Below are 13036 nucleotides of genomic sequence, written 5' to 3'. Positions count from 1 at the left end.
ATAGGTCCACAATAGGCGCCATATTCATAACCAGACAAATTGCTGAGAAAGCACTGGAATATAATAAACCTGCATTTATGTGCTATATAAATCTGACTAGAGACTAGAGCCTTCGATTTTGTAAGATTAGAAGATAGATGTGCTAAAATTACTAAAATCAGTCCAACAACATGATAAGGATAATTAAAGACATTAATACCAAGAACAAAACCAGAATAAAAGTCGAGAATGAACTAACATCGGAAGTAGCAATCAACTCGGGAATCTGACAAGGGGAGAGCTTTTTAATTTAGTAATACATTAATTTACAAAATCATAAAAGACATTAAAGGTATAGGAAAAGGATATAAGATGGTCCAGAAAAACCAATAAAAATCCTCTGTTATGCTGACGACTCAATCTTAATCTCCGATAACGGGGATAACCTACAGCGAATGGCACAGACTTTCAATAAAAAGGCGAAGAACTTCTGCATGAAAATATCAACAGCTAAGACCAAATCCCTGGTAGTGTCAAGGGAGCCCATTAGATGCAAAATAGTAATTAATATTGAACTAATTGAACAAGTCTCGAGATTTGAATATCTGGGAGTCGAAATATGTAGTAAAAGAGATGTTAAAGAGAGCGTCCAAAAGCAAGCCATAAAGCCAATTACGTGTCAGGATGTTTGAGGAATGTCATCTGGAGAAATAAAGATATGAGACTGGAAGGGAAAGTACGCATATCGTCGGTATACTGCGAAAACCAAGTAAATGACAAATTTTAAAATATTGAGTTAAGTATACCAAAATTCTCAGCTTTTTACGCTCTACATACAGGTAAAACCCAGTAAATGATACGACTTACCATTCAGCAGATAATTTGTGTGATAAACAAATAAGTTACACATAACCAACTTTTCATTTTCAAGTAAAACAATATATCGTTACTTACTTTCACAAAATTAAAGCTCTGTTGCATGTAAAACCAAGTAAGCGAACATATATTATTTTGCCGGACAACAATATGCTGTATGCCATATTCAGTAAAAAGGTAATAAATGTCCTTAATCCATTTTACATGTATATTTTATTAAAATTTCTCATTCATATCGACTGGTAAAATCGATAATATCGGCTATGTTTCTTTGAATGGTCAAGAGGTACAGGTATGTGAGAAGTTTTTTTGTAAGACACTTTGTATATCAGCGTCGTTAATGCAAGACGTCGTAAGAAAAATTGATATTCTATATGTTGTTATGCAGATACGGGCAAGAGGCAAGCATATTATACTGCCAGATAAAACAAGCAATGAAAAACGCAAAATTGTGAAAGCTCATATTGAGTCTTTTCTAACGATAGTCCCACATTATATTCGCCAAAGTTCGAAGCGTAGGTATTTGGACAAAAATTTGAGTATAAGAAAAATGTATCAACTTTATGTAAATGATTGTCAGCTGAATAAACGGGAAGGTATTAGCGAAATTACATACCGAAGAATATTTTCTAACGACTATAATTTAAGCTTTTTTGTTCCTAAATAAGATCAATGCTTAGTTTGTAATAAATAATATTTATTAGCCCTATCATATTGTGATATGGCTAATCCAACTAAGAAACCGGATTTAGAAAACAGTTACAGACAACATCAGAAAAAAAAGAAGTATGGAATCTCGAAAAACGAAATGATAAGAAAAGCTCTAATCAACAACGGAATTTTGTTTCAATCACTTTAGATCTACAGGCTATACTACAGATTCCAAATTAACTGGACAATTCATATATTCTTCCAGAAAATTATGGGTCAACAATTTGTGTGTAAATGAAGCCGCATTACCAAATGTAGCTTACCGTTTTGCCTGGTCAGAAATTAACGGTAGACGAGGAAGTTCTGAAATAGAAAGCATTATACTCAACTACTTATCAAAATGTGTCCCAGAATATGTAAGCAAGTGAAATAAGTGTATTTTCTTATACCTGTGGAGGACAGTATCGTGACATAAATTTTTACAGTGGGACAATCTTGTATGGAAGTTGACCCTATACATGGCAGTCATCTAAACCGCTAGAAATCAGATCTCTCTATGGTATGGAAGATTACTTGTTTTTGCAAAATGCAAGGGAAACTAAAAATGTCAAGGTCAGTGATCAAAAAGGATGTATAGAACCATACAAGTGTAAACATTTTAAATACGTACTACGACTTTTATGATTTAAAAAAATTGTCACACACTCTAATTAAAAACCGAACAAAAGACCAAAACGCCGAAAAAATAATGTGGTTAAAGATAAAAAGATGAGATTCGTGAAAGAAGAGACAAACAGAATCAATTTCAATTATGACGCGTCACCAAGCTTCATTTCCTTATTGATACTGCACGGCAGTCAACAAGAAAAAGGCAAGCTGAGTTATCAACTAACTAACTAACTAACATAAGCATGCTTATGTTAGTCGATAAAAACTTAAGCAACTTTATGATAGAACTTCGCCAACTAGCATAGCAAAAAACAGAGATTTGTTACAGCTATTTGATAAGGGAGTGATACCGGAGGAATATAACAGGTGGTATCGTATTTTACCATGACAATGGCATCTTGTCAGATTCTGCTTTCAGTGACTAATCTATACACATAGTAATATTATTTTCTTGTATCTGTAACACGTTCAAAATAAATTTGTTTTTTCTATAAAACTACCTATCATTTATGTAAATAATATCCATATAACTACAAACAGCTCTGAATAAAATGTTCAGGAAAACCAGTTATAATTATCGACTAATCTCTTAAAAACATTGCTATTAACTAGTTAAAGCCTCATATTCCTATTACAAAACTGCAAAATATTATATTTGGTTTATTATATTATTGTTATAAATGTGTTATTTTAAGGGTAACTGATTAATTTAGATTTACAGGTAAAACCAGGTAAGTGACCGCATCTCCATCTTAAATTTAGGTTTAATCAGCTACGTGTCTTAACTTTTTCAAACTAATGATAAAATATCATTTCTAATATATGCATCTTTTACTAGAATACCGAATATCAAACACAAGTTGTCCTCTTAATTCAAAATAAAACACTAAACTTTAAAAACGTTTTTTCTCGGTTTCGGTATTTCGGCATTTACCTGGTTTTCGCAGTATACCGACGATATACAAATCATGTGTAAGACAGATCATGATGTTTGCGGTAAAAACAAGATCTAACACAGCGGAAAGAAAAAGGATACTGACTGAGAACATCAGAAATAGGAACGTTAAGGTCAATAACTGGGAAAACACTAAGAGATAGAATACCGAAGACAGAATAAGAGATCTCTGTAACATACAAGACATAGTACGATTGGGAAGATAGAGAAGACGAAAGTGGAATCAGCATGTGACGACAATGGACATTGCTCGTATAACCAGAGATTCAAAGCTAACAGGCAAGACACCAATAGGAAGGCCTTTTAAAAGATGGCGAGATAGCTTACAGTCAATATCACAGCTACAAATACAAGCTCAAAATCGGTTAAGAACAGGTCAAGACGCCTAATATAAGAAGAAAAGAAGAAGAAGAAGAAAAAGAAACTGCCAAGGCCGCTTACAAACGAATCAATTTTTGGAGTCGAAAAAAGGCGCTGGCTTGTCGCTAGTATCGGCATTTGCTGTGGTTCTGATCGAATTCTTTTTGTACATAGTTAACAACGATGACAAAATTTAGTCTATATTAGCAGATTAATTACGAATTCGAACGAAGAAGCATTGCTTTTGTTGCTCCTTCGAAAGTACGGATGACGGTTTTTGACAAAACACCGGTTTTCGGTTTACCGGTTTTTTTACTTACGGTTTAACCTTGCGGTTATCACCGGTCAAAAAACCGGTTATTCCAAAAACCGGTTTTCAGTTTTTTTTAATAAACAGCCAATGCCCAATAGGTTAAAATGTTACACTTATATTGCACTTTACATTGCGATACTCCATTCGTATCAATATTAATATGATCAATAACGTTACTTTTGAAATAATATATCGGTACTAAGATAATAATAATCAGTCGATATAGCAATTTTTTACCAGAAAATTTAACAAGCTGGTAAAGCCGTAACAAATTCCATGATGCAACTGACTCTCATAGCTGGAGCTCTTTTCTTGATGCTGCAATAGCGTAATTTGCTTTTTCTGTCTTAGAAGATGATGGAGTAGGTGACCTAGAACGGTTAGACCGATCTGATTGCTCGTGAACATAGGTAATTGCCCCGAAGACGAGAGCAAAAAGAAAGAAACAGAACTCATAAAGATAGCAAAAACAGAATTCCCCTATAAATTTCTTTACCTTAATTATTCTATGAAATGAGCTTACCTTGGGCTTATTTTCTAGATATTTAGGGTATCAGGTGAGATTTGTGTCATGCTTAGAAAATAAATTCCACATAAACGATTTCGACATGGAAAAAATGAGAAAACCCGAAACTTGAAAGGTAAAAAGAGAACAACGCTACTGTGTTAGTAAAATACTCACCAATTTTCCTCCCAAAAAATTTCCCAATCATTCCAACTCATACAAAATTTTCCAGCCTCTTACTAGTGGCCCTAAAATTGGTGGGAAACACCCCAATCTGGCAACTCTGTTCGCCACTCGTGACGTCGGCGTGTATTCCGTTGTGTTAATTTGGATCAGTGATAATCCGTAGGTATACCGATTTTTCAGTAGATCTATCGAATTTGATACCTATTTAAATTAATATTTTTTCCAGAGGTAACTTATCCGGTTTTTCACCGGTTATTACTTTAAAACGAAAAAACCGGTTATAACCGAGACAAAAAAACAACCGGCCAAACCGGTTATTGCAAAATAAAAAAAAAAACGGTTTTAGGTTATAACCGGTAGGCTTTTCCATATCCACCTTTACTTAACAAGCCATGAAGTTGAAATTTGGCAACAACTATTGGTAGACCGATTAATTCTGACAGTTCTCATTTGATTTTAAATAATTTTCATTAATGTTGTTCTGAAGCTATTTTCTTGTGGCATTTTTACAATTTTAACTATTTAGAATGGGAAATAAGCCACAATATTATTAAAAAATGATTTTTATTATTAACGTTTCGACGTCCAAATCGGGTGCCGTTGTCAAAATACAAAATACTATTAATATAAACAAAAATGTTGTTGCTTAGTAAAAAAATTCTTCTAATAATTTATTTAATTTGACTCATTTATATCGGCAATTCAGATACATATGATACATTTTAAAGTAGAAGACTTTAAAATGATATTGCCAATATTTATGAGTTGCGTTCCTGGGACGACTTTACTGAAAGATAGTTCATTCGATTACATGAAATCAACCCCAACTCAAGAATATCCGTCACAAAAAAAAAAAAATCATAGCATGTTATCTGTCTTTAAAAAGACAACCACATGCAACGGTGACATTAAAATTCTCGCGTTAGAGATCTCATAGTAAATGTGCCATTAGATAAAACTTTAAACATAATTAAAACGAAATTAGAGAATGATGATACATTGACAACTAGGACAAAACTAAATGTATCAGCTATAATGGAGTTATTGACATTATGTACTAATAATACCTATTTTCAACTAAATAATGAATTTTATAAACAAAATTTTGGTCTAGCAATGGGCTCCTCTTTATCTCCATTATTGGCTAATATATTTATGGAGGATTTCGAAACTAATATCATTTCTAAACAAAATTTAAAACCCACTGTATGGTGGAGATATGTAGATGATGTGTTTTCAACATGGCCTCATAGATCAGAATTGTTGGATACATTCCTGAATATTATAAACGATCAAGAAGAGACAATAAAATTTACAATGGAAAAGGAATATAATAACACCCTGCCTTTCCTCGATGTTTTAGTCTTAAAGAAGGATACTGGATATGAGACACAAGTGTATAGAAAACCAACACATACCAACAGATATCTCAATTACAAATCAAATCACAACATCAACGTTAAAAAGGGAATCATAAAATCCTTATATGATAGAGCCAAAATTACTTGTTCTAACGAAAATTCCTTTTTAGAAGAAAAACAATTCTTAACATCTGTTTTATTAAAAAATGATTATCCTTTATCGTTTATAAATAAGGAATTGTCAAGATTGGATCGAATGGAACAGAACAACATAGAACGGGATCCTACAACATTCACAAGAAATAATACGAGGAAAATATCAATACCATACATAAAAGGACTATGTATCCGAGAAACTTAAAACAATAGGAAATAAATTCAACATTTCAACAACATTCAAAACAACCAACACATTGAGATCTATTCTATCTAAAACTAAACCTAACAATGAACAAGAAAGGACAAAGAATTGTATTTATAAAATACCTTGTGAATGCGAACAGTTTTATATAGGTGAAACATCAAGACCATTAAACGTTAGAATAAGTAAACATCAATCTTATATTAAAAATAGAGAATTTGATAGATCTCAAATATGTCAACACGCATGGGATAATGAACATAGAGTTCAATGGAGAGATTCAAGTATAGTCCTGAAAGAAACAGATAGTAAAAAGAGAAAAATCAAAGAAGCAGCTCTAATTATGCTAAACGAAACCAATTGTGTCGCAAATTCCTCGGTGGAATGCAGTAGGATGTGGATACCCATACTGAAAGAGGAAGTCAATAGAAAGAAAATACCACAATTAGTAAGTCAATAGTCGAGTTAGTACATATTTTATATTTTAGTATTACTTATATACCCATGTATTATTGATATTATTTATAATTTAAACAAAATTATAGTAAAGTCAGAATTTGGTATTAATTTTGAGAGTAAATTAAATGTAAGACCAAATACTTACGATGTCGGGATAGTATCACGAGGTTTTTCCTGGTTTTCCCTCGTGATTTACTATGAGATCTCTAACGCGAGAATTTTAATGTCACCGTTGCATGTGGTTGTCTTTTTAAAGACAGATCACATGCTATGATTTTTTTCTTTTTCTTTTTTTTTTTTTTTTTTTTTTTTTTTTTTTTTTTTTTTGTGACGGATATTCTTGAGTTGGGGTTGATTTCATGTAATCGAATGAACTATCTTTCAGTAAAGTCGTCCCAGGAACGCAACTCATAAATATTGGCAATATCATTTTAAAGTCTTCTACTTTAAAATGTATCATATGTATCTGAATTGCCGATATAAATGAGTCAAATTAAATAAATTATTAGAAGAATTTTTTTACTAAGCAACAACATTTTTGTTTATATTAATAGTATTTTGTATTTTGACAACGGCACCCGATTTGGGCGTCGAAACGTTAATAATAAAAATCATTTTTTAATAATATTGTGGCTTATTTCCCATTCTAAATAGTTAAAATAATTTTCACTGTATTTACAGAGAAACTGAAATATTTTACAATATTTCGTGCTCCAAATTATAAAGAACATTTAAAAGTATGTTATTAAGATGATTTTAGTTCAATATAATATATTTTTATATAAACTTGCGTGCATATAGAAATCCGTCCACTTAAAAATTTTGTCATTTTTAATGTCTTATATTTCCTAAATCTGTTGGCAGATTTAAGTGATTTTTTAATATGTTATAGCCTAATTCTTTTACAATACCGCTGTAATAATATTGTTGCTAACCAGTTAATTTTTTATGGTGTACCGTACCGGGCATTTATAAAATACTGAAATTAAAACCCAACTATAGACTCCGGTTTTCTTAACATTCTGTTTTTTTGATTAATTCGCTTATGTTTAACAACTAGATTTGTTCTTTATTAATTCAGGGTGTTTCTAAATAAGTGCGACAAACTTTAAGTGGAAAGGAACAAAATGTAAAATTTTGACGCTTGTATTTTAAATGTAATCATTTTGTTCGAATCCTGAGAAAACTAATAAGTATTTTTGAAAAATTTAAACGCAGAATGAAAGATTACTTTATTGCCGAGGGCAGAAAGTCCCTTAGAATGAATAAAATGTTTTTTTAATGACATATTTGAAACTAAAAATCACATTAAATTTTCTTAATTTTTCACCCCTGTAACTTGTTAAAATAAACATAGAAGTTTTCAGGGACTTTCGGCCCTCGGTCCTAACGTAATCTTTCATTCTGCGTTTAAATTTTTCAAAAATACTTATTAGTTTTCTTAAGATTCGAAAAAAATGAATCCCGTTTATATTCTTGTTATTGCTTTTTTTTTGTATAATAAACGTTACTTACAAGGAATTACTTTTAATATTATTTTGTACAAACTTCTAATTAATAATATTTTCTTATTCGACTCAAAAAATACTATAAATTTTACCAGAATTTGTACTTTAAAATCGTAGTTTCGAAAGCGGTAGTCCGAAAGTCGGACTACGGACGTCATCAATTGCGACGTTGCCTTTTTCTCTTCATGGCTTGTAAAGTAAAGGTGGCTATGGCTTTTCCCATCCCTATTCGAAAGCGCAGAGAAAGAAAGAAACGACGTAAATTTTGGGTGCATCACATTGTTAAAATCGTTCAAAGTTTGTACTGTCAAGCTTTGGACGCGGCTGACGTGCAACGGTATCCATATTGTACGGACTCTACAATCTCTTCTAATATTGATAACCCACTTTTATTTTTTGGTGCGCAGTATTATTACCTCCAATCATTATTTTGGGGTTTGCATGGTAATCATTTAATTTAACTTCCAGCTCACTTCCAGCTTGACTTTTATTTGATATTATTCAATATTTTGGAGACGGATCTACGTAAATACAATATTGATGCACTGCAAAACGACTCAACATCATTTTTATATAAGCTGCGGCTTAGCCAAAAATTGTCGAACCTGACCTACTCCTCAGCCCAGAATACCTATAACGAGATATTAAATAAAATCAATGAAGCAGCTTATGAAGCGCTCGGCACAGTGGACAGGAACAAAAAGAATACTCCATTGTGGTGGACAGATGACATTGCTAATGCAATACATAACAAGAAACAAGCGTATCAAAAATGGCTGCAAACAAATGACCCAGATGATAGACGAACGTATGCAAGATCAAACAGAGAAGTAAAAAATCTAGTAACGAAAGCAAAAAATAATTCCTGGGAAAGTAAATGCGAAGAGCTCAACAAATATACAGGGTCAACAAGATCAAGAGAAGCATGGAAAACGATAAAAAATCTGAGAACAAACAGAAAAGAGACTAGTAGAATAGATTTAATAGAAGAAAGATCTTGGATCGAACAGTACTCGCAACTTTTGACTGAAACAAGACCGCAATTCACGAACATCAGTACAACAACATATGAAGTAGAATACGATGAAGACGATGAAATAACAGTACAGGAAGTCGAGAATGCAATACGAACTCTAAAAAATCGAAAGTCATTCGGACCACAAGGAATACCGAACGAATTACTAAAACACAGCCCACAAGTATTACGAGAATTACTTGCGTATGTTTTCACCTTATTCTATAAAGGTAATGATTTACCACATGAGTGGACAAAAGCACATATTAACAATATATACAAAAAAGGAGATAGAAAAAATTGTTCAAACTACAGGGGGCTTAGTGTCATAAACTCACTCTCAAGACTCTATGGAAAAATAATAAAAAATAAAATTGAAAAAGAGATGACAGATGTAGAACAAAATGGCTTTCGTGCAGGCAGATCCTGTATGGACAGCATATTTTCTCTAAAGCAAGTTATTGAGAAAAGATTAGCCCACAACCTTTCCACCCATATAGTTTTTATTGATCTGACAAAGGCATACGATAGTGTACCACTTTCAATGCTCTGGATAGCAATGGAAAAACAAGGAATAAGCAAAAAAAAATATACAAGCAGTACAACAGCTTTACAAAAATATGACGGTAAACATTAAAACTGGAAACAAATGAAAAAGAGAAATTCCTTTTAGTAAGGGCCTAAAGCAAGGCTGCTGCATAGCACCTACACTCTTTAAAATATATTTAAATGAGGCACTCTCACTGTGGATAAGAAAGTGCTGCAATATGGGCATCCCAATCGATGACGATAGATTGTACACAATACACTTCGCTGACGACCAAGCCATTCTAGCTGAAGACGAGAGTGATATAGACTATATGCTCAGAAAACTGGAAGAGGAGTACACTAAGTGGGGCCTTACAATTAATATACAAAAATCCGAGTACTTAGTTGTAGGAGAAACACCAGAACGCCTACAAATTGAAATGGGAACTATAAATCCAACAGAAGTCTTCAAATACTTAGGAGTCCAAATATCTTCAAAAGCAGGGAGTAACGACGAAATACATTCCAGGATTGGCCAAGCAAGATCAGCCACCAGACAGCTACACGGACTATTGTGGAGTAATAAAATAATAAAAGAAAATAAAACAAGAATGTATAAAACAATAATAGAAAGTATTGGGTTGTACGGCGCTGAACTCTGGGAAATCAACCAAAGAAACAAGTCACAAATCAAGGCGATGGAAATGAACTATTGGAGACGATATTGCCGACTCACTAGACTTGATAGGGTGAGAAACGAAGATATTAGGAGACAAATGGAAATCGATCTAGATATAATAGACACAATCGAAGCCAAAAGACTTAACTGGTATGGACACCTTCAGAGAATGCCTGAAAATAGATGGCCGAAAAAAATAGAAAAATGGACTCCACCCACAAGAAGAAAACGAGGTAGACCAAGACGATCCTGGAGAGAAGATGTCGAAGATGCAATGACCGCCAGAGACTTAAAAACTGAAGATTGCTTCGACAGAAATCGCTGGAAATTAGGATGCGAGAAGCGGCGACAGCTGTAGAAGACTCGCTTATTATATATCAATATTTTGGAGATTATTATTATAGACCTGGATCCCACGTACCCAAAAAAGTTGAGTAATAGCAAGCTGAAAATTTGTTAATAGCCTAATGGTGTCTAGTCCGATAAACTTTGATGTATGGGAACACTGTAAAAAGGGAAGTTTTAATTATGGAACGGGATTTTCATTGTGGAACGTGTCATCCTGTCAAGTTTATGATTGTGAGAACTAGCAGGTTGTTTTTAAGTTTATTCAATAGCAAACTTTATATGCAAAGCTGTTCCATAATTAAAACTTCCTCTGGTTCAGTGTTCCCGTATATCAAATTGTATCCGACTAGACACCGTTAAGTTGTTAACAAATTTCCAGCTTGCTATTATTAAACTCTTTTTTGGTACACGAGATGCAGGCCTATTATTTTCGATGCTCATGTATTACTTTAGTTGCGACTTAAATATTTTCGTCAGCTTCGTTAACAATTCAGGTGTTCATAAATTCTTTTTATAGTTGAGGTTTTTGAAGTTATACTTCTTTAGGCAAGAGGGTGAATTTTTACATTCCCTGGCGCATGCGCACACCGACAGTATGGTATTAGTCGCTACATCTTTTAAGTTATGTAACGCTAATAAGGTGTGCGTGAAAAGAATATATTATTAGTGTTTTTAGTAAATATATTTATTATAATTTTTATGTCTGTGGATTTGTTTTCCTCCTAATAAGTATTATTGAAAATATTTATTTTCAATTAATGTATCTGTCACCGTGATTGTAATTATGTCCGAGAAATGATCGACTGAATACAAAAACTGTGGTAGCTAATCGGTAGAGCATTCGCCTAGGTATCGAGAGGTCCCCTGTTCAAATACGGACAAAGTCATATCCTTTTTTTTTTTTTAATTTTTGGTATTCTTTTTGTTCTTTCTAAAATTAGTTTAATATTTAAATACAATACAAAAAAAAACTGTTTAAAGTAGATAGGTATATTGATTTCGTTGAAATCATAATATGAAGTTAGATTATAAATATTATAATAGAAGTATAACTTCTTATGTGCGTACAAAGTACACACACATTAGTTTTTTGGTGCTCGTTTATTATTTTTGGTTGTCAATTAAATATTTTGGAGACAGAGTATAAAACTTGGAAGGTAATGTTGGGGCTTAATAGTTACTTTGGTTCTCATTTGAAATATAGCCTATATTAAATAAAAAATGTCAGATATCAACAACTCATAATTGAAACTCCCAAAAAAACTTATTTTCCTGCGTTTTTGCTTTCAGACAAGGAGAATCTTAAAGTCGAAAATAACCAAGTGAACATTGACAACATTTACGTACAAAAGGGAGATGTCGCCCTTATACCTTGTCGCCCAACGGCGCCTGATGTCGAGGTGAAGCTGTTTATGATCGATTCAGACAATATTGAAGTAAGTAAATTATTTCAGGAATTAGCCCCCTATTTATACAGGATGTACTTCGACCACCTTCTCAAAAATACCACTTACATTATATTTATTTTTGAGTATTGAACTCCGAATTAAATTTTTTGAGTATTGAAGTATTTTGAGTATTTTTTGAGCATTTCTGGAAAAATCAAGTAAAACTGTAAAAATAGTAATTATTAAGTGTCGAGTTCAGAATTCCAAAAAATAGAGGGTACCTACCACTCTTTAAATTTTGATCCCTATAGAAAATCTAAAAAATTGAGTATTTTTTGGAGTATTTTTGGAAAAATCAAATAAAACCGTAAATATATTATCGAGTTCAGAACTCCAAAAATTTGTTGGAGAATTGAGTCCAAGGTCTTTCCGAAAGTATTAAAGAAATATAATGTATGTGGTATTTTTAAAAAGGGAGTTGAACGACCTTTGAAATGAGGTATTAGTCAACCTCTCTTTCTATCAAGGGGTTGATGTAATTTAGTTGAAAACTGGTCTACAAAATGTTCCCCTCACAAATAAATCTAATTTGTTCCTGCATATTTTTAGATTTTCTATAGGGACCAAATTATAGTGATTTTCAAATTGACACATACTGGGGGTTTCTAAGTTGTAGTGAAGCAATTTCGTGATATTTAGTTGACTTCTTCTTCTTCAAGTGCCTTGTCCGTTGCGAACGTTGGCTATTAACATGGCAATTTTGATCTTGCTTACGGCTCTTCTGAGTAGTTCGACCGATGTGAGCCCGAACCACTTCCGCAGATTTTGGAGTTATGAGTGTCTTCTCCTGCATGTCCCTTGCTTACTGTCTATTTTCCCTGGACTATTAATTGCA

The 13036-nt window shown here is 32.8% G+C and overlaps 1 protein-coding gene across 3 annotated transcripts in view; it reads left to right on the top strand.

The window, feature by feature from the left end:
* The window catches only part of LOC114340514 (vascular endothelial growth factor receptor 1), a 194871-nt gene that overhangs the window by 99540 nt on the left and 82295 nt on the right, over positions 1-13036 (top strand). For all 3 annotated transcript variants that reach the window (XM_050653312.1, XM_050653313.1, XM_050653304.1), the window contains exon 4: positions 12044-12189. In XM_050653312.1, the coding sequence (XP_050509269.1) occupies positions 12044-12189 (146 nt within the window). The remainder of the gene's footprint in view (positions 1-12043; positions 12190-13036) is intronic.

Source organism: Diabrotica virgifera, chromosome 1 (assembly GCF_917563875.1).
Source record: "Diabrotica virgifera virgifera chromosome 1, PGI_DIABVI_V3a".
Lineage (NCBI taxonomy): Eukaryota > Metazoa > Arthropoda > Insecta > Coleoptera > Chrysomelidae > Diabrotica > Diabrotica virgifera.
This window is presented reverse-complemented; position numbering and strand designations above follow the sequence as displayed.